The 24,946-nt window shown below is 44.3% G+C and overlaps 1 protein-coding gene across 1 annotated transcript in view; it reads left to right on the top strand.

Moving 5' to 3' along the window:
• The window catches only part of BATF2 (basic leucine zipper ATF-like transcription factor 2), a 30,907-nt gene extending 12,415 nt beyond the window's left edge, over positions 1-18,492 (top strand). Inside the window, exon 3 of the mRNA XM_066582944.1 lies at positions 18,254-18,492. Coding sequence (XP_066439041.1) covers positions 18,254-18,454 — 201 coding nt within the window. The 3' untranslated portion in view covers positions 18,455-18,492. The remainder of the gene's footprint in view (positions 1-18,253) is intronic.
• The last annotated feature ends 6,454 nt before the right edge of the window (positions 18,493-24,946 follow it).

Here is a 24,946-nt window from a genome sequence, read left to right as displayed (position 1 = left end):
ATTGGAGAGCTGGTCCCGGCGAGTAAAAATAAGCCTGGCGGTTTGCGGCATAATGATGTTATTTGCTCGGGTGCATCACTACGTATATGTATCAGAAAGTCCAAGACGGACATTTATGGAAGAGGCGAGTGGATAGCAATTAATAGCCTTGGAGGCAGGTGGTGCCCGGTGAGCACGGTCAGAGAGTACATGAGCTCGCGCAATATTTGCGACCAATTTTTCGTTCACGCGGCAGGCGACGCCCTCACCCGTTTTCAGTTTACGGCGGTTTTCCGTTCAGCATTACGCACAGCTGGTTTGGATGTGTCCGAGTTTGGTACGCATTCGTTTAGGATAGGTGCGGCAACCATGGCAGAAGCACATGGTATGCGGGAAGAAGATCTGAAACGGCTAGGTAGATGGAAGTCGCAGGCCTATAAATCATACATTAGACCGGACTTAATATTATAAGAAAGCGAAGTGGTATGATTTTGGCCTGGTAAGATGGCGTTTTTGCGTTGTTTGGTACGGGTTTTGGTTTTTTGTTTTTGTGTGTTACAGCTGCAGAGCCGTGGAGAGTCTGGATTATCGGACATTCATTCGTGTACTGGGCCGAAAAGAGAGCAGCAACTCGGCCATTAGGAAGGACTCTAGGAATGACGGACACTGTGGTAAATTGGTATGGGATTCGAGGACTACAATGGCCAAGGTTGCTGCAGATCGTGACGGAGATTAGCAGGTGGACCCCCCGGCGAGTCATCCTGGTCGTGCACGCCGGGGGGAACGACCTAGGAAAAATAAAACTAGGCGATTTACTCGCTCTAATGAAACAGGACTTACTCCGTTTTCGTGAGTGCTTCCAAGAATCCGTGATCGTATGGTCGGATATTATCGCCAGGAGATGTTGGAGGGGGGCAAAGAACCCCGAGGCGATTGAAAACGTCAGGAAAGTGATCAACCAGAGGATTTCGAAATTCGTGCAATCCTTGGGAGGAATTGCTGTACGCCATTGGGAGTTGGAGGATAGAGAGAAAGGTGCGCTGCGAGATGACGGAATACACCTAAATGAGGTGGGATTGGACACATTCCTGTCCGGACTGCAGGATGGCGTGGAAGCTGCCTTAGTTCGGGTCCGTGGGGTGGGGCGGAACGCGCCGTAGGGATACGGCGCGTCCCGTATGGCCTTGAACTTTCCATGCTGGAGAAGAGGAGGGTTTACAAGCCCAAGGAAAGCGGGCTTACAAACGTCCTATGGAATAGTTAAAGCTAAAATCAGTTTAAATTAAGCGGGTTGTAGCATGGGAAGGGTTTATAGAGTTAAAAAAGTTAAATTAAATAGTAGAGGTTAATATTTAATAAAAGCTGTGGCCTACCCCACATTTTACACACAAGAAGTCTCCGGGTAAGTTTTTGTTACTAGTTAAGGGAGCGTCAGTCAGGTTGATGCCCCCAGTCTCTTATGCAGCACAGTGAATAACGATGCTGCATGGGACTGGGGGCGGGGCTTAAGGGATCAGCGAGCTAGATGGGGGGGAGGAGCTAAGTAAGGAAGAGGAAAGAGAAGACAGGAAGAAGAACAGAAGGAGAAGAAGCGTGGAGGAAGAGGACGGAGCCGAGCAAGACGCCCACCCACCCGCCCGTGAGATGGGTGAGGAAAGACTTTATAGGACTTTGTATGTTCGGAAGTTGTCACAGCTGTGGTTGGCCTTGAACTTTCCATGCTGGAGAAGAGGAGGGTTTACAAGCCCAAGGAAAGCGGGCTTACAAACGTCCTATGGAATAGTTAAAGCTAAAATCAGTTTAAATTAAGCGGGTTGTAGCATGGGAAGGGTTTATAGAGTTAAAAAAGTTAAATTAAATAGTAGAGGTTAATATTTAATAAAAGCTGTGGCCTACCCCACATTTTACACACAAGAAGTCTCCGGGTAAGTTTTTGTTACTAGTTAAGGGAGCGTCAGTCAGGTTGATGCCCCCAGTCCTCGCATGCCGTGCAATGCGAATTCGATGCAAAGTTTCCTATTGAAATCAATAGGAAACCCCTCCAATCCTCTATTACACGTGGAACTTCAGTTTCATCGCCCGATATCTTACCCATTTGTAGGTAGCCTCACTGTGAAAAGTCAAGGTGTTGGCACAATTAGAGTAGCTCCACTTGTGTTCTGCAGTGGAGAGACACTGCCTGTAATAGCAGCCTGACTGGCAGAAGAAAAAAATTGCTGCAGAATCTGCCAAATTGGTGACTTTTTGCCTTTGTTTTGATATAGATTTTGCATTGCAGAAAGTCTGCACCATTTCCACTCGGTGTGAACGCGCCCTTACTATGGTGCAGCAGTGCCTCATTTGGGCTCTGCTATATCAGAGGGCTTAAATAGATAGGTGTGATTTTGTTCTGTTATGCGGCCTATTATCCTGCTTTTTTAAATAAAAATTTGGGAGCAATAGTACAGAGTTTGAATTGTCAAAAAAAAAAAACAGTTCATGCGATAATACGTTCCATAGCGGTGAGCCTATTAGCGCATGTGCCTAGAGATGGAGTAGGTGAAAGATTGTGTGACTGCATGTGACAGTAGTGCCTCGTTCTGCCCCTGTTATGTCACAGAAAGGGGCATATATGTGTAGGTACATATACATAATTATGCACAGGTAAAAACACACACGTACATATACATGTTTCTGGAAATCTGTACATAAATGTGTATACAGCACACATGTAATTTATTTTTATAAATAACTACATACACTCATTGTGTATCCTCTAGAAGAAGTTGTTGGAATGGAATGAAACTTTCCCCGTGTGATTGTAACGTTAATATAAGTAAGTGATTACACTATCAGAGCAAAAGGATCATTTATTGTGGAAAACTGACCCCTGTCGTACCTCCCCTAGCTTGGATACAAGATGTGATACGGGTGGGCATGGAGGCTCTGGTACCCTGTTGTACCGCCTCTAGCTTGAATACAAGATGTGATATGAGCAGGCATGGAGGCTCTAGTACCCTGTTGTACCATCTCTAGCTTGGATACAAGATGTGATACAGACAGACATGGAGGCATACAGGTTCTGTATGGTATCCTGCGGCATATTGGTCCATATTTGCTGTAACTGAGCCTCTAAATCGTGTAAACCCGTAGGCTGTCGAAGTTGACGTCCCAGATGGTCCCATACATGTTCTATTGGTGATAAATCTGAAGTGTGACAATGTTGTGGAGGCTTCCTGTGACCCCCTTGTGTGTGCGGCCGGGCGCTATCCTGCTGGAAGATGCCTCTTGGAAGCCGCCATGAGAGGAACACTTGTGGCTGCAGAAGGTCCTGAACATATCGCTGGGCTGTCATTGTCCCTCTTACCACTACTAGTGGGGACCGACTGTTGTATGTGATAACACCCCCCCCCCAGAAAATCACACCAGCAGGGGGCAGTGTGCCGCTCCACAGCAGAGGCAGGATTGAGGCGCTTACCCTGAGGTCTCCAGATATGAACACTGCCATCGTCTGTGCCCAAACCAAATGTGCATTCGATTCCTCTACGTAGCAGTCAAGGTTGGTCGTTCATGACACTACTGTAAACAGAGGCGACGGTGGGTGGGTGTCAAAGGCAGTAATATTCTTCAGCCAATCACCTGGAAATGGCTCCGGCAGACACAGGGGCCTGTAAGAATGGCGCCACCTGTCTCTAGATGGTGGATAATAAAAAAGTTGGATCTGCTTTTGCTTGTCAGACAATCCTTTGTACTGGTAGTCTGTCTAGGGCCTCCTGCGCCTGGTCGCTTTGTGTGCTCTCATGTATCCACTGGTCTCAACACCTCTTAACAGTCTAGTCACAACGGCCCAGGTGGCAGCAATACGGCGATACGACCATTCAGCTTTTCGTGTACCAATAATGCCCCTCTCAGACTCTGGTAACTGGGTGAAATCTCTTCTCTGCATCGTAGAGGCGTCTAGTAGTCAACCAGCTCTACACAAACAGAAGAAGAGGCCACTACACACAAGGAGCCTCCGAGAGCCTGTTATAGGCCAAGGGGGGGGGGGGGGGGCGGACCACTTTTAGGGTCTCAGGTGACAAGACCGTTCATCTAATCATCACAACTCTCATCATTTGTATATCTGCCCGAGATGTAACTGCATGCCGAGTTTTACAGCAAAACGACAACTTCTTCTAATCTAGGGGCTTGAATTTTTTATTTATTTTTTTTTACAAAGGGTGTATATTGTTAGGCAGGTTTACATACATACATATAGAAAGCTTGGGCACCCTTTATTAAAACTGTCTAAGGGTGTACTAACACAAATAATTTTTACATGTGACTTCCATCCGATTGTTATATGGATGAAGCTCGCATGTGAAAAGAACCCATTATTTTAAGTGGGTTAATTCACAAGTGATTTTTCGCTCAAATCGAGATAGAAAAATTGGAGCACGTCCTACTTTTGGGCGACATCACCCATTATTTTCTATGGGAACAAGTAATTGATTTGATTTTTTTATGCGAATGCAATGCAATTTTTAATTTTTCCTATTGAAAAAACATGATCTTTGCTTGCATGAAAATCTCAGGCACTGCGATGCAATGTGTTATTCAAGCAAAACACGTCTCATTCGCACAAGAATTTCCAAAATGAAAACCGAATGCTGATTGGTTGCTATGGGCAACATGGACAGTCTTCCTGTTAGACAGTGGTAATGTGTCTGTATGTACTGTATATAGATCTTATATATATATACAGTACATATATAAATAAGATTTGAAGGGATTAGGCACAGGAGGTTAGTGAATGAACAATGTTATGACATCTCTCCAGACCCACCTACCTACCGTACCTACAGGAGCCTTAAGGCCATTCACACCCAGGACTTTGCTGAGTCCCTACAGTCCTCTCTGTCCCCTATCTCTCTCCTCTCCTGCCCCAACCTGGGTGACGCTCACTACAACACTGCTCTCAAACATGCCCTGGATGAAGCAGCGCCCCCCCCCCATGACCCAAGCCATCCGATGCAGACCGTGGCAACCCTGTCTCACGCCTCAAACGCGCTTCATCTGGCGGTGCTCTAGAAGTGCTGAACGGCTGTGGAGGAAGTCGCAAACGTCCGTGGACTTTATCCACTACAAATTCATGCTCAGAACCTACAACCTAGCCCTCCACCATGCCAAACAAGTCTACTTCACCTCTCTTGTCTCCTCACTATCGCACAACCCTAAACGTCTCTTTGATACTTTTCACTCCCTTCTCAGCCCTAAACCGCAGCCCCCTGTGACGGATCTCAGCACTGAAGAGCTGGCTGCTTACTTCAAAAAGAAAATTGATGACATCTGTCAGGAAATAACTTCCCAATCCCAGACTAACCCTGACCCTAGTCTTGTCAGCACTGCATCTAGCTCCTGCTCACTGTCTGTACTCAGACCAACGACAGAGGAAGAAGTCTCCAAATTGCTCTTCTCTGCTCGCCCCACCACCTCCGCTAGCGACCCTCTCCCCTCACACCTCCTCCGATCCCTCTTCCCGGTGGTTATCTCGCACCTCACCACTATATTCAACCTCTCTCTGATGTCTGGCATCTTTCCCTCTTCTTTCAAACACGCCATCATATCACTACTGCTAAAGAAGGCCGACTCTTGACGCGACTGATGCTGCCAACTCCCAACCCATCTCTAACCTCCTCTTCATCTCCAAACCACTAGAACGCCTAGTTTACTCCCGCCTTGTAAGCTACCTATCAGAGCACTCTCTCCTCGACCCCCTACAGTCTGACTTCCAACCCCAACACTTGACAGAAACTGCCCTTACAAGGGTATCCAACGACTTACTGACAGCCAAATCGAGGATCGATTACTCCCTACTGATCCTCCTCGACCTCTCTGCAGTATTTGACACTGTTGACCACAAACTCCATCCTCAGCATGCTTCACTCCATCAGCCTAAAGGAAACTGCTCTCTCCTGGTTCTCCTCCTACCTATCTGACCGTTCTTTCAGCGTCTCCTTTGCTGGCTCTAACTCTCCTCCTCTTCCCCTTGCTGTTGGAGTACTCCAGGGCTCGGTCCTCGGCCCCCTTCTTTTCTCTATCTACACAGCCCCTATTGAACAGACCATCAGGAGATTTGGCCTCCAATACCACCTGTATGCTGACGACACCAGCTATACACCTCTTCCCGTGACATCTCTGCACCTTTCCTCCAAAACATCACCGACTGTCTGTCTGCTGTCTCTAACACTATGTCCTCTCTCTACCTAAAACTAAACCTCTCTAAAACTGACCTGCTGGTGTTTCCACCCTTTACTAACCGACCTCATCCTGACATCTCCATCTCAGTGTGTAGCGCCACCATAACTCCCAGACAGCACGCCCGCTGCCTTGGGGTCATATTTGACACCGATCTCTCATTTAGCCCCTACAAACAATCTCGCCATACCGTGCATACCGCCAGCCCCTTTACCTTCTGTATCACCCCATTACTTGTAGTATGTAAGCTGTAGTTGGAGCAGGACCCTCACCCCTATTGTTTCCATCAATTGATTACTATGTAACCGTGGTTGTGTCATTTTTGTCTTTCTGTATCCCCTGTCTATGTAAGCGCTGCGGAATATGTTGCCGCTATATAAATAAAGATTATTATTATGATGATTTCAGGAACTTTACTGCCAAATGAAAACTTGGCACAACCCCTTTAAAGGAGTATTTTCATCTCAAACATTTATAGCATATCTACAGGATATGGGCAGGGGAGAGCAATCAGAGGAAGAGTCAGAGGTAGACAGGAGCACACAGAACAGTCAGTCAGACAGTGTAGCGCTAGCATTTGCCCACTATGAGGAATAATACCTTTTGAGCAATGACAATAATACCTTATGAACAATATCCACAACACTTGACTAATATCAATAACATTCACAGCGTTTCCTTAGGGTCTGCCCAATACCGCAGGCAACATTTGATTTAGCTTGTGACAGGTGCTCGGGCACCAGAAATCTGTCAATAGCTCAGTGACTCTCTGGTAACTTCAATCTCCCAGAACAAGCCTGCTGACTAACTGTTCATACCCCTTTTGGAGTGCACATCTAGTGTCCCTTTCTGAGGCTGGCCTCACTTACGATTTGTAGTGCAGGGGTCGCAACTTCTCCTGACCCTAGCATCTTATCCCATTGCCTGAGAGTTGGGAGTGCTTCTCTCTGCTCCTCCCGGTTAGCATTGGGCCGTCTTGCTTCTCTCTGAATCTGGGCACCACTGTACCCAGCTTTTTCAAGCTCAGACATGTGCCTCTTAAAAGGCTTGTTTGAGGCCAGGGGCCAAATTATACAAGAATTGAATGTATCATCAGGAAATTACCCCTTTAGTACAATTTTCTTTTGTAAGCTATTTATTTGAATATCAATTGCAGAATTATTTTTACATTAACCACTAGATGTCACTAAAAACGCACACCTTTGTACAACAGAAGGACGACAGTACTTATTTAGCTTTATTGATTACTGACTGATAGCAGAAAGAATAGGAACATATATAGGCCAAACAATAGTGCAATGTCATACCTTATACTAGGGATGCATATCATGCGGCCCAGCATGCAATTCTGTGTGGCCCCAATCATCTGGACACAGGAATATCTATGTGTGGCTGCTCACAGGTAGTTCCCATGTCAGGGTGAAGAGGAGTCACACATAGCAGGGCAACCAGAACAGACAAATACTAAGGGTGCACTGTGTAGCCATGTCTGGGTCCTCTACATATTAGGACAAGTGCTAAGGGTGCACTGTGTAGCCATGTCTGGATCCCCTATATATTAGAACAAGTACTAAGGGTGCACTGTGTAGCCATGTCTGGTCCCCTATATATTAGGACAAGTACTAAGGGTGTACTGTGTAGCCACGTCTGGTCCCCTATATATTAGGACAAGTACTAAGGGTGCACTGTGTAGCCATGTCTGGGTCCCCTATATATTAGGACAACTACTAAGGGTGTACTGTGTAGCCACGTCTGGTCCCCTATATATTAGGACAAGTACTAAGGGTGCACTGTGTAGCCATGTCTGGATCCCTATATATTAGGACAAGTACTAAGGGTGCACTGTGTAGCCATGTCTGGATCCCCTATATATTAGGGCAAGTACTAAGTGTGCACTGTGTAGCCATGTCTGGGTCCCCTATATATTAGGACATGTACTAAGGGTGTACTGTGTAGCCACGTCTGGTCCCCTATATATTAGGACAAGTACTAAGGGTGCACTGTGTAGCCATGTCTGGGTCCCCTATATATTAGGACAGGTACTAAGGATGCACTGTGTAGCCACGCCTAGCCCCCTATATATTAGGACAAGTACTAAGGGTGCACTGTGTAGCCATGTCTGGGTTCTCTACATATTAGGACAACTACTAAGGGTGCACTGTGTAGCCATGTCTGGGTCCCCTATATATTAGGACAAGTACTAAGGGTGCACTGTGTAGCCATGTCTGGATCCCCTATATATTGGGACAAGTACTAAGGGTGCACTGTGTAGCCACGCCTAGCCCCCTATATATTAGGACAAGTACTAAGGGTGCACTGTGTAGCCATGTCTGGGTCCCCTATATATTAGGACAGGTACTAAGGATGCACTGTGTAGCCATGTCTGGATCCCCTATATATTAAGACAAGTACTAAGGGTGCACTGTGTAGCCATGTCTGGATCCCCTATATATTAGGAAAAGTACTAAGGGTGCACTGTGTAGCCATGTCTGGTCTCCTATATATTAGGACAAGCACGAAGGATGCACTGTGTAGCCACGTCTGTGTCCCCTGTATATTAGGATAAGTACTAAGGGTGCACTGTGTAGCCATGCCTGGTCTCCTATATATTAGGACTAGTACTAAGGGTGCACTGTATAGCCATGTCTGGATCCGCCTAAATATTATGACAAGTACTAAGGGTGCACAGTGTAGCCATGTCTGGGTCCCCTATATATTAAGTACTAAGGGTGCACTGTGTAGCCATGCCTGGTCTATATATTAGGACAAGTACTAAGGGTGCACTGTGTAGCCATGTCTGGATCCCCTATATATTAGGACAAGTACTAAGGGTACACTGTGCAGCCATGTCTGGTCCCCTATATATCAGGATAAGTACTAAGGGTGCACTGTGTAGTCATGTCTGGGTCCCCTATATATTAGGACAAGTACTAAGGGTACACTGTGCAGCCATGTCTGGTCCCCTATATATCGGGACAAGTACTGAGGGTGCACTGTGTATTGTCACTATGACTACTGGTATAGTATACTGGTATGTAACTAGACATCGTGGGCATAGCGCTGAAGGGAGCAGACCCATAACATGCAGCCTGGAGGGGGTATAGTATATGCGGTGCAAGAACTTGACCTCGGGCCACTATGGAAACCATTCTTATTATTGGATCCACTCTGAGTACTGTGGTCACTTAGTACTGGGGTCACTATTATTACTGGGGTAACTATGTGGGTCACTGTTACCACTGGGGCCACTATGGGGATCATTGTTATTACTGGGGCCCATATGGGGGTCACTCTTACTACTGGAGTCACTACTGGAGCCACTATTATGACTGGGGTCACTATGGGGTTACTATCACTACTGGAGTCACTATGAGGGTCACTTACTACTGGGGCCACTATGGGGACCCTATTACTACTAGGATCACTATTACTACTGCGGCCACTATTACTATACTGTCTTACAATTACAATTGGCCCTTTGAAGATACCCATAAGGGCGCCCACCCACTGGCGTTTGCGATTTTCGTGGCGTTTTCGCGGCTTTTCCATTAATTTCCATTGACTTTCATGGGTGCATTAGGAGAAAAATAAGGACACATATGCAACTGACAGTTCCTATGTTAAAAAACGCAACGCAACGCAAAAAAAAACGCCAGTGGACAGGAGTACATTCAATTCTAATTGCTCTTGAGAAAAAACGCAAAACGCAAAGAAAAAAAAATCGCCACTGGGTGGGCGCCCTAAGGCTGATGTGACCCTCGGCGAAAATGAGTTTAACGCCCCACACAACCTGCGGATAGTTTGAAGTCGTAATAAGCATGTGTATAAGCCCTAGTTTTAGCCACCTGTGAGATGTACTAGTTCTGCAATATTTTTAAATTTTTTTTTAAAGAAACTTTTTATTTAGCCAAGACAAGTAACAAATAGGCAGAGGCAGCTAGCACTGCGAGTGCCCATCACAGTGATACAGAACATTGCATCAATACAAAAACAGGAAAACCATCATTATCCATATATATGCATACATTCCTCCTGAACATAATGCTTGGCTAGAAAATTATATTTTAACTTCATCAGAGAACAAAGAAAAAGATAAACAACCAAAAAAATTCTCCCCTAACCCCCAAGCACGACTCCCAAAAGAATAGATGCAGTTTAAGAGACTGGTCTAGCTGGTGCCCTTCAACCCTTTTCCCCACCAATACCTAGCACAACTTACCCAGCCATCCCAGATCTAATCAAATTACTCCGGGCATCCCCTGGCCATCGATGTCAGCTTGTACATTGGGATTGCAGAATTTACCACCTGGACCCATGCATTCCTGGTCGGCCTCCCAGGGCGTTTCCAGTTTAGCAAAATTACCTTTTTGGCATAAAAGAGCAGCAATTTATATAACGTGTGAGCTGCTGCAGCCACCCTTAGGCCTCCAGCAAGCCCAAAGAGGCACACTCCAGGGTGCATGATCCTTGGGGCCCCCAAGTGCGCTTCCATGAATGTGAGGAGGTCCCTTCAATAGTCCTGCAGGATGGCACACTCCCAAAACACATGCATGACAGTCCCATCCGCAACTAGACATCGTGGGCATATCGCTGAAGGGAGCAGAGCCATCACATGCAGCCTGGCGGGGGTATAGTATATGTTGTGCAAGAACTTGACCTGGATAAGCCTGTCTTTAACGCTAATCAAAGGAGGACCAGATCCTTTTAGTATATCTCCATTTTCCCCTGATAACAGATCAGGGATATCAGCAACTCATTTCTGTGTGGCCTTCTCACACAGCGGAGCGAGATGTTGCGTTAAATGGGCATAGAAACTAGACAGTGGTCTAACTAGGTTGCACATCTGCGCCAAGCCCTCCAGCCGTGACAGTAACAGTGGTATGGATAGGCCCCCAAATTGGGCCCTGACTACATCCCGCAGCTGGTAATATCTAAAATAGGAATGCTCAGGCAGGCCATGGGTTATCTGCAGATGCAAAAAGGTGCAGAACATACCCTCACTGGCTATGTTAGAGAGGACATTAACACCCCGACGTCTCTAAAAAGCAGACTCCAGGAAACATCGCAAGTGTGACAGATTGGGATTATTTCACAGGGAGTATGTGGGGACTAGGTGGTTCTCTGCTCAGTGATCCGCTGTAAGGCCCGGCACCAGATATCGAGTGTTACCAGCATGGGGATAGGCAAGGGGACAATAGAAGATGAGAGGCCAGTCAGCAGCAGCCCCCTCAGGGTGCATTCACACGAACGTATATCGGCTCGGGTTTTACGCCGAGCCGATATACGTTGTCCTCGGGTGCAGGGGGGGGAGGATGGAAGAGCCAGGGCCAGGAACTGTGCTCCCGCCCCCTCTCTGCCTCCTCTCCGCCCCTCTGCACTATTTGCAATGGGGAGAGGCGGGACGGGGGCGGGGCTAATTCCCGGACGTTAGCCCCGCCCCTGTCCCGCCTCCTCTCTTTGCAAATAGTGCAGAGGGGCGGAGAGGAGGCAGAGAGGGGGCGGGAGCACAGTTCCTGGCCCTGGCTCTTCCATCCTCCCCCCCCCTGCACCCGAGGACAACGTATATCGGCTCGGCGTAAAACCCGAGCCGATATACGTTCGTGTGAATGCACCCTGAGGCTGTGAGCAGGGCCCACCATTCTGCACTCCAGGCCCACCACTGGATTATAATCTTACGAGGACAGCCACCATCCAGCATACACCAATTGGCTAGCCAAATAGTAGTAATAGAAGTGTGGTAGGGCAAATCCTCCCCCGCTCACCGGAAGGCACAGAGTCTCCAATCTAATCCTGGGCGGGGTGCCCCTCCACAAAATACGCAGAACAATCCCGCAAAGTCTAGTAAAAAACTTTTTGGGAATAAACACAGGGAAGTTATGCAAGACATACCAAAATTTCAGTAATAACTTTATCTTTAGCAAGCTTATTCTGTCCACTAGAATAAGCGGGAGAGAGACCCAGCGCACCGCGAACTCCTCAGCCCAGCTCAGGAGAGTGAATAAATTAAGATTGTAAAAAGTAGAGACTGTCCCCGACACCTCAATGCCCACATAAGCTGTCTGAGCTGTCCAACTAACCGGGCGGGCAGAGAAAGCCCAGCCGCTGCAATATCCACTCCCAGCAAGTGGGTTTTGTCACAATTAACCCTAATGCCAGAGTGCAGGCCAAATGCATCAAATATGGCCAGTGCAGAGTCGAGAGAAGATTCCGGGTCCTGGAGAAAAAGAAGGGTGTCATCCACGTAAAGCGCTATGCACTCTTCAGAATTGCACAATTTAAACCCCTTTACTGTCGGTGATGTTCGGACCTGGATCACAAGAGGCTCTATACCAAGGGTGAACAGGGTTGGGGACAGAGCACAGACCTGCCTTGTACCCCTACACAAAGGAAACTAGGCAGAAACATGAACATTGATTTCAATATTGGCCACCTTGGAGTCGTACAGGATCCCAACCCACTTAACAAAAGCCAGCCCATACCCAAACCGCTGCATCACTGCCCACAAGTACCTCCACTCTACTGAGTCAAAGGCCTTTGCCTGGTCTATAAACACCAAGGTGCGCTTCCCACCATTAGTGCGCCCATACGTCAGATAGCTGAAAAGTTGTCTTAGGTTTATGTCTGTGCTTTTGCTAGGCCTGAAGCCAGACTGGTCAGCATGTATAATCTCCCCAAGAACTGAATTTTTACTCGTCGACAGTATTTTCGCTTGGATTTTAACGTCGTTATTAAGGAGTAAAATGGGGCTGTAAGAGCTGCAGTCCGTGGGGTCCTTTCCAGTTTTAGGGATCATGACTATTAGGGCCTTGATCATGATATCCGACAGAGCCCCCTCCCGCAGGATAGAGTTGTACAGTCTTAGGAGTCGAGGGGACGAGAGTTCTACATTCTTTTTATACCATTTCCCAGGGAGCCTGTCTACCCCCGGTGATTTCCTGTTGGGAGTGATTTAATGACCTTAGTTATCTCCTTTATATTCAGGGCACCATCCAGGTAGGCTGTACTATCCCGGCTCAGCGTAGGGAAGGGGATGTCATCGAGATAAGCTGTCAGCTGCTCATCTGAGCAGCTTAGCTTGGAGATGTATAGGTCTTTATAGAATTGGGCAAACGCTTGGTTAACGAGCTTGGAGTCATGTATTAGGCTGCCCGAGTCCTCCCTGGTCAAGTAGGCCCACAGTTGACGTTTTTATATCCCTGGTCAAAAAGTTCTGCAATACTTTTAGTGGGCAGGTATATCAATATATTTAGGCCTATGGTGAGCTACGTTCACTAGAATCACAGACACAATGGAGTTTAGAGACTTGCGCTGGATCTTCTACTAAAGGCCCATTTACATGCAAAGATAATCTTTTAAACGATTGAAAATTTTAAAGTTTTATCGATCATTAGTACTGATGCCCATTAGTACTTTATCAGCCTCATTTGCGTGCAAATGAGCCTCCAGGAGCTGCTTGCAGAACTCTGCAGGTGGTCTGAGCTCTGCAATTAGCTCCATTGTTCAGGCAGGGCTGCTAAGAGCAAACAATGTAATTCCTAGCTTCCTTGGAGAACACAGGGTGCGATCTGAACAATGGATTTTAAGCTCACCTAAAAATCATAATTCAGATGAAAATGCACGATGGTAGCATTTACACACACTGATTATCACTTATATGCCATCGTTTTAACGAATTTAGGGCGATAATTGTTGCATGCAAATGGGCCTTTAGCCACAAGGTCAGTCAATCCACACATTTGTTGTGCTACCTATGACAAATCTCTCCTCACCCATAGGGCTTATAGTAGACTATTGTTCTATAGATATTGCCCTTCGCACACAATGCAATTTATTTGGCATTCAATGGAATTCCTATGGTTTGAGACCAGATTAAGCCACAACAAGGCTTGCAAACATTGACCTGTGCTTTATAAGAAGCACGGATTAGTGGTGCTCTATAGAAATACACTGTCGCTTAGCAACATGCAGAAACATTTGGGGTGGATATTGCTTGAGCAAAGTTAGCTGTCTCATCTTGTTCTGATACTTTATGATTATCCAGCCATCCACCCCATGGAAAAACTAGAAATACTGATGTCATGGAAATGTGATTATCTGACGGCTCCTACCATCATAGTGCTATCCACGGATAAAGTCATGTTATGTCAAGTCATGGTTATGTCTGTAAGGAGCATTCATCCTTTAAGCATTTCAGAACTTATCTTGCAGATCATTGTAGGATATGAAATGGGAAGGAAAATATATGAAGTCCATATAGATTCTTTATTTACAGAAAATTAGTGTTTACCTCTGATTATAAGCAATTAATCGATTCTACAATCGAAGGTAAGAAACTTGTAATATATCTTATTACAGAAAAACGCTTTATCCACTTCTCAGACTTCCTCCACCTAAAATCACTGCTGTCGGTACAACTATACATTACATATATGTACAAATCAATGGGAATACAATACAGTCCACCAAGGAACACACAGGAGAGTCAGTGTACAGAAAAGGAAAAGCTCAGCGCTGTAAAACATGAACAGAAGAGGTACTTTAGAGCAGCTAGCTATGATCCCAGGCTGCACATACACCAATTGGACCATGTCTAACAAGCGAAGAGTTAACGGCGAGGCGCACCAGGCACTCTATATGTGAATCAATATATCAGGCCATTTACAATTTTTGTAAACATTTTTCTCATAAGAGACTGCCTGATAAATCAGTGACTTCCATAACTGCAATTGCAGTGGTCGTAGATTAATCCAATGCAGAGCAATAGCAAAAAATTATGTTTCTCCGATAATGTTGCCATCGCTCTGCATCACGGACCCCAAACAGGCATATTAACCCTTTGCAATCCACTTTTGGATTCAGCGTTTCCTAGGGGGCTTTCTCTTTCTGCCCTTATACAATGTCGCCATCTGCTGGCTAGAGCCAGTACTGCGGTATGTGACAATAGAGCGGCCAGTAATCTACAGTAAGAATTCCCTGCCGGACGTCTTCCGACATCGGAGCTGTACAGCCTTCAATCAGAATGTCTTTAGATGTCAGACAGTGGATTGGAAAGGGTTAAAGTATCTAAAGGGACAGGCAATCCCAGAATATCTGAAACAAGGGTTAACACTTGTCCCCAAAAATCATTCAAGGATAGACAGTCCCATATCATGTGCGAAAAAACGGCCGAGTTATAATTACACCGTGAACATAATGGGGGAGGATTCTGCCCATTTTATATAAGCACACTGGTGTTATAGAAGCCTGGGTGTACAAGTGTGCGCGACAACAGGATCTCCACTGAGCCCTCTTTGGTATTAGAACGAAGCCTCGGCCCAATGTCTACGGGCAAATTTGATTTGCGGACTCCGCGCGGAGCACCCACACGGGAGATCCGCAAATCAAGACACCCATAGAGAAGCATGGGCGTCCGCAAATGGATTAAAGCATGTGGATTTGTTTTGCAGATCTTTTGGTTCAGAAAACAAATCGCAGCATGCTCCATTTTTGTGCGGTTTCCGCATGGGCGGCTTCCGATGAGGTCAGTGGAAGTCGTCCAATCAGCGGCACTCCCATGGCTGACACTGCGGACGTGCTGCGGATCCCACGGGAAAGCAGGAGATTTTTTAAAAACTGTACTGTGCATATCTGACAGCGAGCCGTGAAGACCATGCACAGTACAGCAAACGCAGAAGTGGACAGGTCTGCGTGGATGCCGCCCCCGGAATAATACAGGTACGCAGGGCTTACCGGCCGCAGGCAGGGCTGGATTCCGTATGGGATTTCCCGCACAGAATCTGACCCGCCTGTGAACATCAGGCCTTACTCTACTAGTGAGATGCAACTGAGCAGTCAAGCTTGCATTAAGAAGGTAAGCAAAAATAGCAGGAACTAAATCCAGAGACCCCGAGAAACAAGAGCACATATCAATGGGTATCAAGAGATAAGTCAACAGGGTGCAAGAAATTAGCTGTTTAGGGCATGGCACAGTTGACGGAATATAAAAAAATCTTGATTTAGGGATCTGAAATTCTGCTTCAAGGTCAGTAAAGGAGGACACAGTCCCATCTGGAGACACATCACTCAGCTTACATACACCATGGGAATCCTAGAAATATGTACAGTTGAGGGCAGCTAGTTGTAGGCAAGGGCTATTGTCACAAAGGCATATCTGCTTCAAAATCTTAAAATCATTTTTTTCACAGATGGCCAAATCCATAGGCGTAGAAGAAAAGGGTGTGTAGGTAGGGTAGAGCATTCCAATATAGGCCATAAAGACTGCAATCCAACATATGAGGCCAAATGGCACTCCGGTTTGGCAGAGGGTCAGCGGTAATCTTAAAGGGGTTGTCCCGCGCCGAAACGTTTTTTTTTTTTTTTCAATAGCCCCCCCCCGTTCGGCGCGAGACAAACCCGATGCAGGGGTTAAAAAAGAAAACCAGGCAGTGCTTACCTGAATCCCCGCGCTCCGGTGACTTCTTACTTACCTGGTGAAGATGGCCGCCGGGATCTTCACCCTCGGTGGACCGCAGGGCTTCTGTGCGGTCCATTGCCGATTCCAGCCTCCTGATTGGCTGGAATCGGCACGTGACGGGGCGGAGCTACAAGGAGACAGATCCGGCGATTAGACGCTGAAAATTAGACGGCACCATGGAGACGAGGACGCTAGCAACGGAACAGGTAAGTGAATAACTTCTGATAACTTCTGTATGGCTCATAATTAATGCACAATGTACATTACAAAGTGCATTAATATGGCCATACAGAAGTGTATAACCCCACTTTGTTTCGCGGGACAACCCCTTTAATTGTCCAGCTAAATAATACTGATATACCTCTGAGAGCACCTCTGTGTCTCTCTGCCTCTGTCATTCTGCAGGTGCTCCATCTTCTTGCTCTGCCTTACCTCTCCATAGACTTCTAAGGCCAGCTGTAACCTGATCTCTCAGTGATGCTGAAAATCTGTCTCCTCTCTGCTGATTATATCAATGATTTGAGAGTGAGTGAACAATGTAGAGTATAGGAGCCTGATAAGGGGAGAAAGAAGAATTTTTCTGCAATAAGATCTATGACAAAGTTTCTTGTCTTTGCTCGTACTATTGATTTCTGTAAAGTTGTTTATAGTCAGAAGTACACTTTAAAGGGAACCTGTCCGTAAGTTTACACTCCCTAAACCACCACATTATTGTGCTCTTTAATGCCTGTATGAGCATACTTTTAGATAAAATTAAAAATGTACTAAAAAACAAAGTTTTAATAATTTTTTAATGAATTGTTAATTTTTTTTTACATCTCGGTGCTGTATGCAAATTACCTGCTGCAAGTCACCTGGGCGATGCTTTTTTGGGTAATAGCCACACAATCTGGGCTGAAGCCATGTATCCTCGGCATGTGCAGTGAAGCAATATGCATTTGCCTTGGTTTCATCTGTGCACTGTGCCATTTACCACGAGACTGAGTGAAGGAGATTTGGCACATGTGAAGATGAAGCCATGCAAGTATACTTTGCCGCACTGCGCATGCCTGGGAGACATGGCTGAGTATTCCTTGGAACAGCACTGCTCAGATAACTAGTAGCAAGTAATGCGCACAAAGCACAGATTATAACTTAATTTTTTACATAGAGACAGAATCTCTAAAGGCATGATATAAGGTGGTCAAAGAGCAAAATAACGTGGTGCTAGAGGTGGAGGTTTAAAGGGGTGAGTGTGAAAATTTACTTACAAGTTTCACTGGACTTTTAGATGTTTCAAGCAAATTAGCCCAAGTTCACATTTGCGTTTATGGTTTCCAATTTCTTGTTCCGTAATCGGAATCCCAGCTAAGAACGGGTCCATCCTTGACAGGGATGAATGGTGTCCGATGGACTCCATTAACTAGGCTATAATAAGGTCCATCAGGCTTCTGTAATGCCGGCTAGCATTTCCCGGATGAAATAACTTGCACTATTTTGTCTAGGATTGCGCACCAGATATGTGTTGAAGACTCTGAAATGCGCTCCAATGCAGATGTGAATAAAGCGTTATCTGATTTCTGTGTTCTGTATGCACTGACTTATCTTGTTGTTATTTCTTTGAAGGAATTTGAAAACTTGGAGAAGGACAATGCTGCCCTCCGCAAAGAGATTCAGAAGCTGCAACAAGAACAAAACTACTGGACCAAAGTCTTACAGCAACATGAAGACACCTGTATTCTTCTGTTACCGGATGACATTCTGGAGTTACTCCAGCTAGAACCCTTGTCTTCCTCAAACAATATAGAACATTTTATCGATTTTTAAATATCATGGAGGATCATCGGTTATTTAAACACCAAACTTAAAAGCCCCTCTACATTATTTCTATTACCTTATCACCTGTTAACTTGTATCCCGACAGTTTTTATACATAATTCCCATGTCTTTTCCTCTAAAAATTCTATAGATAAGTGTAAAACTGACAGATCTATAATAATTTCTGAAAAATGATTTTCTTAACCCCTTAGTGACCAAGTTTTTTTTTTCGTTTTTCCATTTTCGTTTTCTCCTCCCCCCTTTAAAAAATTGTAACTTCTTTATTTATCCATCGACGTCGCTGTATGAAGGCTTGTTTTTTGCAGGACCAGTTGTTTTTTTTAATGGTACTATTTAATGTACCATATAATGTACTGAAAAACTTCTAAAAAATCCTAAGTGGAGAGAAATGCAAAAAAATGACATTCCGCCACCTTTCAGTGTGTCTTGTTTTTACGGCGCACAAACAGCAACAAATATGACATGTTAGCTTTATTCTATGGGACAGTACGATTACTACGATACCAAAGTTGTATCGTTTTTTTTGCTTTTTTTTTTTTCAAAGATATTCAATTTTTTAAAATTATTTCTCTGCCGCCATCTTCTGCGCACAATAGCTTTTTAATTTGTTCGTCGACATAGTTGTGCAGGGCTAATTTTTTGTGGGACATCCTGTAGTTTGCGTTGGTACCATGTTGGAATACATATGACTTTTTGATTGCCTTTTATTGCATCCATGGCATGATAGGCATTCTGCCATGACACCCGCACGGCTCCCTGAGATCTCATTGCAGGGGGCCGTACAGGACTCCCAAACATCATTTGGGGGATTGAAATGCCGCTGTCAGAACTGACAACGGCATTTAAAGGGTTAACAGCTCCAATGAGCCGCGCGGCTTATCGAAGCTGTTGCCGCCGGGTGACGGCTGTAAAAAACATCCGGCAGCCGTGATGTATGGAGTGAGATGTCTGCTTGATGCTCCAAATCCCCTACTTCCCTTCACTCAGCCATAAAGCTAAATTATACAATTCTGACGGCCTGTAACCGCTACTAGCAGCTTACAGATATATTCACATGACGAACAGTCAGGGTTAAAAAAAAAAAACTTAGTATGTCCTGTTCTGGTCAGTATCATGGACTGGAATTGGATGGGTCCCGCAGAGAAAACAGACGTGTGTCTATGTACTGTGCAATGCGAGTTGTGGCCGAGAATTTTGAAAGCAACTCGCATCAAAAGATTCGGGTGCCGGCGGGGGAGAGCGGGGAGGAATGAGGGGGAGATCTCTCTCTCACTCTCTCCCCCACGCTCCCCCCTGCTCACTCCTGCAACTTACCGCTCTCCCCCCCCCCCCCCCCAGAATCTTTTGAGACGAGCAGGCAGGTACTCGCATAAGGCACTACTCACTCGAGTAGTTTGCCTTAGCGAGTACGCTCGCTCATCTCTATCTATCACGTAAAGTATTAAAAAGTTTTTTTTAAATATTTTTCGCCAGATAAAAAGGAAAAACCCAGTAGAGCAACAATTTCATAAGTTTTCGGGGTTGTTCTTTGGTTATTACTTTTACGGTGTCGCTGTGCATCAGGGCTCTTTCACACAGGTGGAATTAATCCGCTGTAAAAGACACAGCTTAATCTGCCACTGCAGAAGTCCGCTACAACACCCTGCAGATTTTGATGTGGAATTGACAACAGAATTAAGCCACTTTCCATTCTGCATCAAAATCTGCCTGGAATTCACCGTATCTTGCGGTGCGCAATGCGGGCTACTTTCACCTGTGTAAAAGCATCCTTAAGACTAACGTTAACTTTTTTCTTGGGGCAGTATAATTACAGAAATACAACATTTCCATGTTTTTATGTTTTATTTAGTAGTTTTCCAAATTAAAAATCTCTGATATATTCTTAAACTCATAACTTTTTTATTTTTTGAGCAACGGAGCTGTGTTAGGGCTTCTTTTTTCCGGGGCGAGCTATAGATTTTATCAGCACTACTTTGCTTTTACCATGTAAGATAAATAACCTGATATTTTAATAGTCTGAATCTTTATGGATGCGGAGGTACCAGCTATATATATTCTTTTTTATATATATACTGTATATATTTTTTAATATAAATTTTTTATTTATAAATTTTGGGGTAGATACAGGAAGAAAAAAAGATTTTTTTGAGCTTTAAATTCTTGTTAGTTTTTTCTTTATATTTTTTGATATAAAGAAAATATTATTTAAAGTTTTTTTTAGACCCACTAGAGGACTTGAAGATGTGATTGCTTAATTGCACATATAATACTTTCAATTCAGTCAGCGTTATCATTTTAAGTCCTGCCCAATATAACTACTGATATGGCAGTCTCCTGCTGCCATGAGAACCCATCAATACTCTGTCATTCTAGGATGGAGTGATAGAGGGCGCCTCCTCCTTCTGACCAACCCCTTAAATGTCATGATCACTTTTGACCACGGCATGTGAGGGATTAACCAGCTGGGATAGAATTTATATCCAATTCCGACATCCTCTGTATATGGAGCATACACTGCCTGTGGCATCTAAATATACACAAGATAGCGCCACGTCTTTAGGAAAGATATATTGTGAGAAAAATCTGAAAATTTTGGACCTACTTAGATGAAACCAAATACATAACAATCAAACTTTTTTGTTGTAAATTGTTTTTATCCAAAATGTTTTTAGGATGCCATCACACACAGCAAAATTTTATTCCATGGTCAAATCTGCTGCAAAATCCACATTTTGCATGCAGATTTCATCTTATATAAATCAGCAAATCTGCATTAAAATTCACATATATGTAAGACATGCAGATTTTGGTGCAGATTTTTCCATTGCGTAAAATAAGACCACATGTAAAGGCACCCTTAAAAGGCACGCTTAAAAGGTGTTAAGCAAACACGTCATGATGTACAAATTCTGCACTTGACCTTCAGAAAGCATTCTGAATTTATAACACTAAATTATGAATATTTATATTAAAAGAGAAACCTAAGCAGAAATACTGTGAATTACAAAGCAAGCTCTCTTTTGCTTTGCAGATGTTAACTGTATTATTTTACATATTCCTGTGGAGCGTGACATTAACACTTCAACACCCTAAGGATATTTCAGGACTGAAGAATTACTAGGTGTTATTTTTCTTGATTGAACTGGAATTCAGGGATTTACATTTTGCTGTGAATTAGGACTTAGAAGTGTTAGAAGGCATTATCCTCTCTTCTCCTGGATCTGCTATTCTTTTATATGCTATTACATTATAATACCTTTATTGATGCAAAGGATTTAGTCTTTCCAAGATGTAGCTGTCCTAAAAACACCTAGTTACAAATAAACAATGCACAGGATCATGTAAAAGATTTTATCACTGATTTGGTGTATTTTTTTGTATAGATCATCTATTTTGTGCTGTTATATCCTATAATAAAAAAATACTCAATAATACCACGCCGTGGTCTAGTGACTTGATAATAGGGGACAATTTAAAGACCTTAAAGGGTTTTTCCCATTACTTAAAATTGCTTCACAGTCACTCTGTACTTCCTGGTTGCTGCTGACCAGGACATGTGACTGCTGCAGCCAATCACTGGTTATAGAAGGTCACTGCTGTGGTCAGTGATTGGCTGCAGCAGTCACATGTCCTGGACAGCAGCAACCAGGAAGTACAGAGTGACTGTAAAGCAATTTTAACTGGTGGGAAAAACTCTTTAATTACATTTTCCTTTCAAAGTGTTGTTCGAAGAGATTGCTTCATAGAATGTATGTAGTTTATATTTAACTTTTAGTCTAATTTATTCAACCTCTTCTAGAATAGTTCTCAATACTTTAGGATTTTAGCTTTCTATCCAACATTTCCACAATAGTGGTTCTGATGCTATTAATAACCTCTTTCCATTCACACTTTTCTTTTTCATTATATATTTTTGGAACATTCTTAATCTTTTTTGGAAGTTCCATAATCTTAATGATCCTCTCTCTGTTTTCCATTAGTGCATACTTTCCAAGGACTAAGACACAAAGCCTCCTCTAAAAACAAACGTCATCCACCTGCCACTTACACGCCCTGCACCATGATCAAGTATTTCCAAGTCCTTAGTCCATTAATAAATATTGTCAGACTAGGAAAATAAGTTTTACAGTTTTATTTTTGCTTGTAGTTTAGGGTAAATATTTCATCTTATTGTATAAATTGCTAGCGTGACCATATCCACATACAGACACACAATCCTGGTATCATGATCTAAGGTATGATCTCCAACATTTTTCGATATTAAAGTGTACCTGAGTTCTCAAAAAATTATCAAAAACAGCTCAGGTCTTCATTGGCCACTGCTTTTTTGCTGTTTACTACCACTTTCAGCAATATCAATTCAGTTTTCAATGCAGATTTTCCTATTTTTCTGCTGCCCTGCTGTTTACAGGTGAAGAGGATATTGTTATGCCTTACCGACCCTGGATTGGAGCTGCATGTGTAGTAGCCGTGCCAGTCACTGGAGAATAGTCGAGACAGCCGGCTGTCATTATCGGGAAGTCACGGTATGCAGTACAATGGGAAGAGACGGAAGCATAGTCAAATGGAAGCCAGAGTTCAGCAGCAACAGGTATCGGTATGCAGTACAATGTGATGAGACAGAAGCGTGGTCAAATGGAAGCCAGAGGTCAGCAGTAGGAGGTATCAGTACAATCGCAGAGGAGCTTGATCAAGGTGGTGGAGCACAATAATCACACACTGTATCTGAGTCCTGGAATAAGGAAGTCCTAATTAGTAGCAGGATGGAGCCAGAACAGGGAGACAGGAAGTGGATTTAGCAGGGGCAAGGAAACATAGAACAAGGCTGGGTTTCAGCAAGGAGCCGACCCAACTCTGGATAGCCCAGGGGAGAGAGCTGCTGACTGGAGCACAAGGGGTCCTGGGTTTGAGTCCTGACAAATATCCTAAGCTGACTTACCATGGTATACCATAGTTAAGAGCGCCACATATGCTTGAAACGCATTGGTATGTCAGATGGATGTCCCTGTGAACATTTATTATGGATAATCAATAAGGAGTTTTATTGTTTTTACATCTCTCCTCAGAGATGGATTCCATTTTGCATCTAGAGTCGTTCCAGAGACTGTCCATGCTAAGGCTCAGGGTAAGAGGTTTTAGGTCAATGGGTGGAATGTCTTTTGGGACCAGGCTTTAGCTTGGAGACAGGGGCCTGCCTTTTCTGTCCAGCTGCGTTGAGTCTTCCTCAGGCTGCAGTACTCCACGCACTGGATCACTCTATGGTAATCTCACAACCTCAATCCCCGAAGCCTTCTGTGGAACACATCGGGAAGCCTCATGGTCACCATTACAGTTCACTGTAGCATCCATGGAATGATCACAGCCTCCATTTCATTGCTCAGAAACCAGTAACGTGATTGCCAGCCAGAATCAGCACTTTTTGGTTCTTTATTCTCATTGCAAGTGGAGTGTGTCCCCACGTCCTCTTAGAAGCAACTTTTTCCTTGCTTGATCCCGGCAAAGCCTTCTACTTTCAGTGCTCGTTTACTGCATCACTTCCCCAGTAAGAGCAATGGCTGCTGGGGCAATGTGAGATCATGCGCAGAGCACAGGGTGTAGATACCTACCTCTCAATACATGGAGGGCACACAAACTTCAAATGTTACCAAACAGATGGAACAAAGTAAAAACATATATATTTTTAGCATAAACCCTTTTTTGCAAAGGCCTATCCCTGTACCCGTCTATTGTTTTTTTCCTTTATGATGTTCACTATGTGGTATAAATGACATAATGACTCTGAGATCAGAGTCAGGATCCACATCACCTCTAGATGGAAATCCCCAAACGTAACTTTTCTTGAGGTGATCAGGGATCCACGCAATTAGGACAGATACCTTAACAAATTAGGCACGTGGCAACCCTGGATTGACTACCTCGAAGTCCCAGGACTGCGTCACTCTATCTCAACTATCTAAAAATCCCCATTGGAAACCATCTCCAGTTCTTTACTATGCTACACCAGGGAGCGGATGTGGATCCTTGACGACCCCCTGTTTTATACCCTTTGTTACCCCTTCCCAATGTAAGAATGTTATGTACCTGTACCACATTTGAAGATATCTTAATAAAATCTGTTTAAACTAAAAAGTCTCAATATAGTGTGATTAAGTGTAATATATTAGACAAAACCTACATGTGGATCCGAAGTCTATCAGATACGATATGGAGTGGTTCTAACTCTAATCCCCCCTCCTTCTGTGTCCTACCCTCCTCCCTTATACCCGTCATGTCCTTCCACTCAACCTGTACTTAATGATTAATCTCTATCTTTTCATTTTATTTGCATAATTAATTTTTTCTACAAGTGAAATATAAATGCTTTTTTCTTTCTCTTTCCTACATTACCTTCCCCCTTGGTTGTTGCTCAGAGATAACCAAGGAACTTGGATGTCTTTTAGTATACAGTTTTAATTTTTTTTGGTGATGAAGTTGAGACCA

The sequence above is a fragment of the Eleutherodactylus coqui genome, chromosome 11 (assembly GCF_035609145.1).
Source record: "Eleutherodactylus coqui strain aEleCoq1 chromosome 11, aEleCoq1.hap1, whole genome shotgun sequence".
In the NCBI taxonomy this organism is placed as follows: Eukaryota; Metazoa; Chordata; class Amphibia; order Anura; family Eleutherodactylidae; genus Eleutherodactylus; species Eleutherodactylus coqui.
The sequence above is the reverse complement of the archived record's forward strand: the minus strand, read 5'-3'. Positions and strand labels throughout refer to the sequence as shown.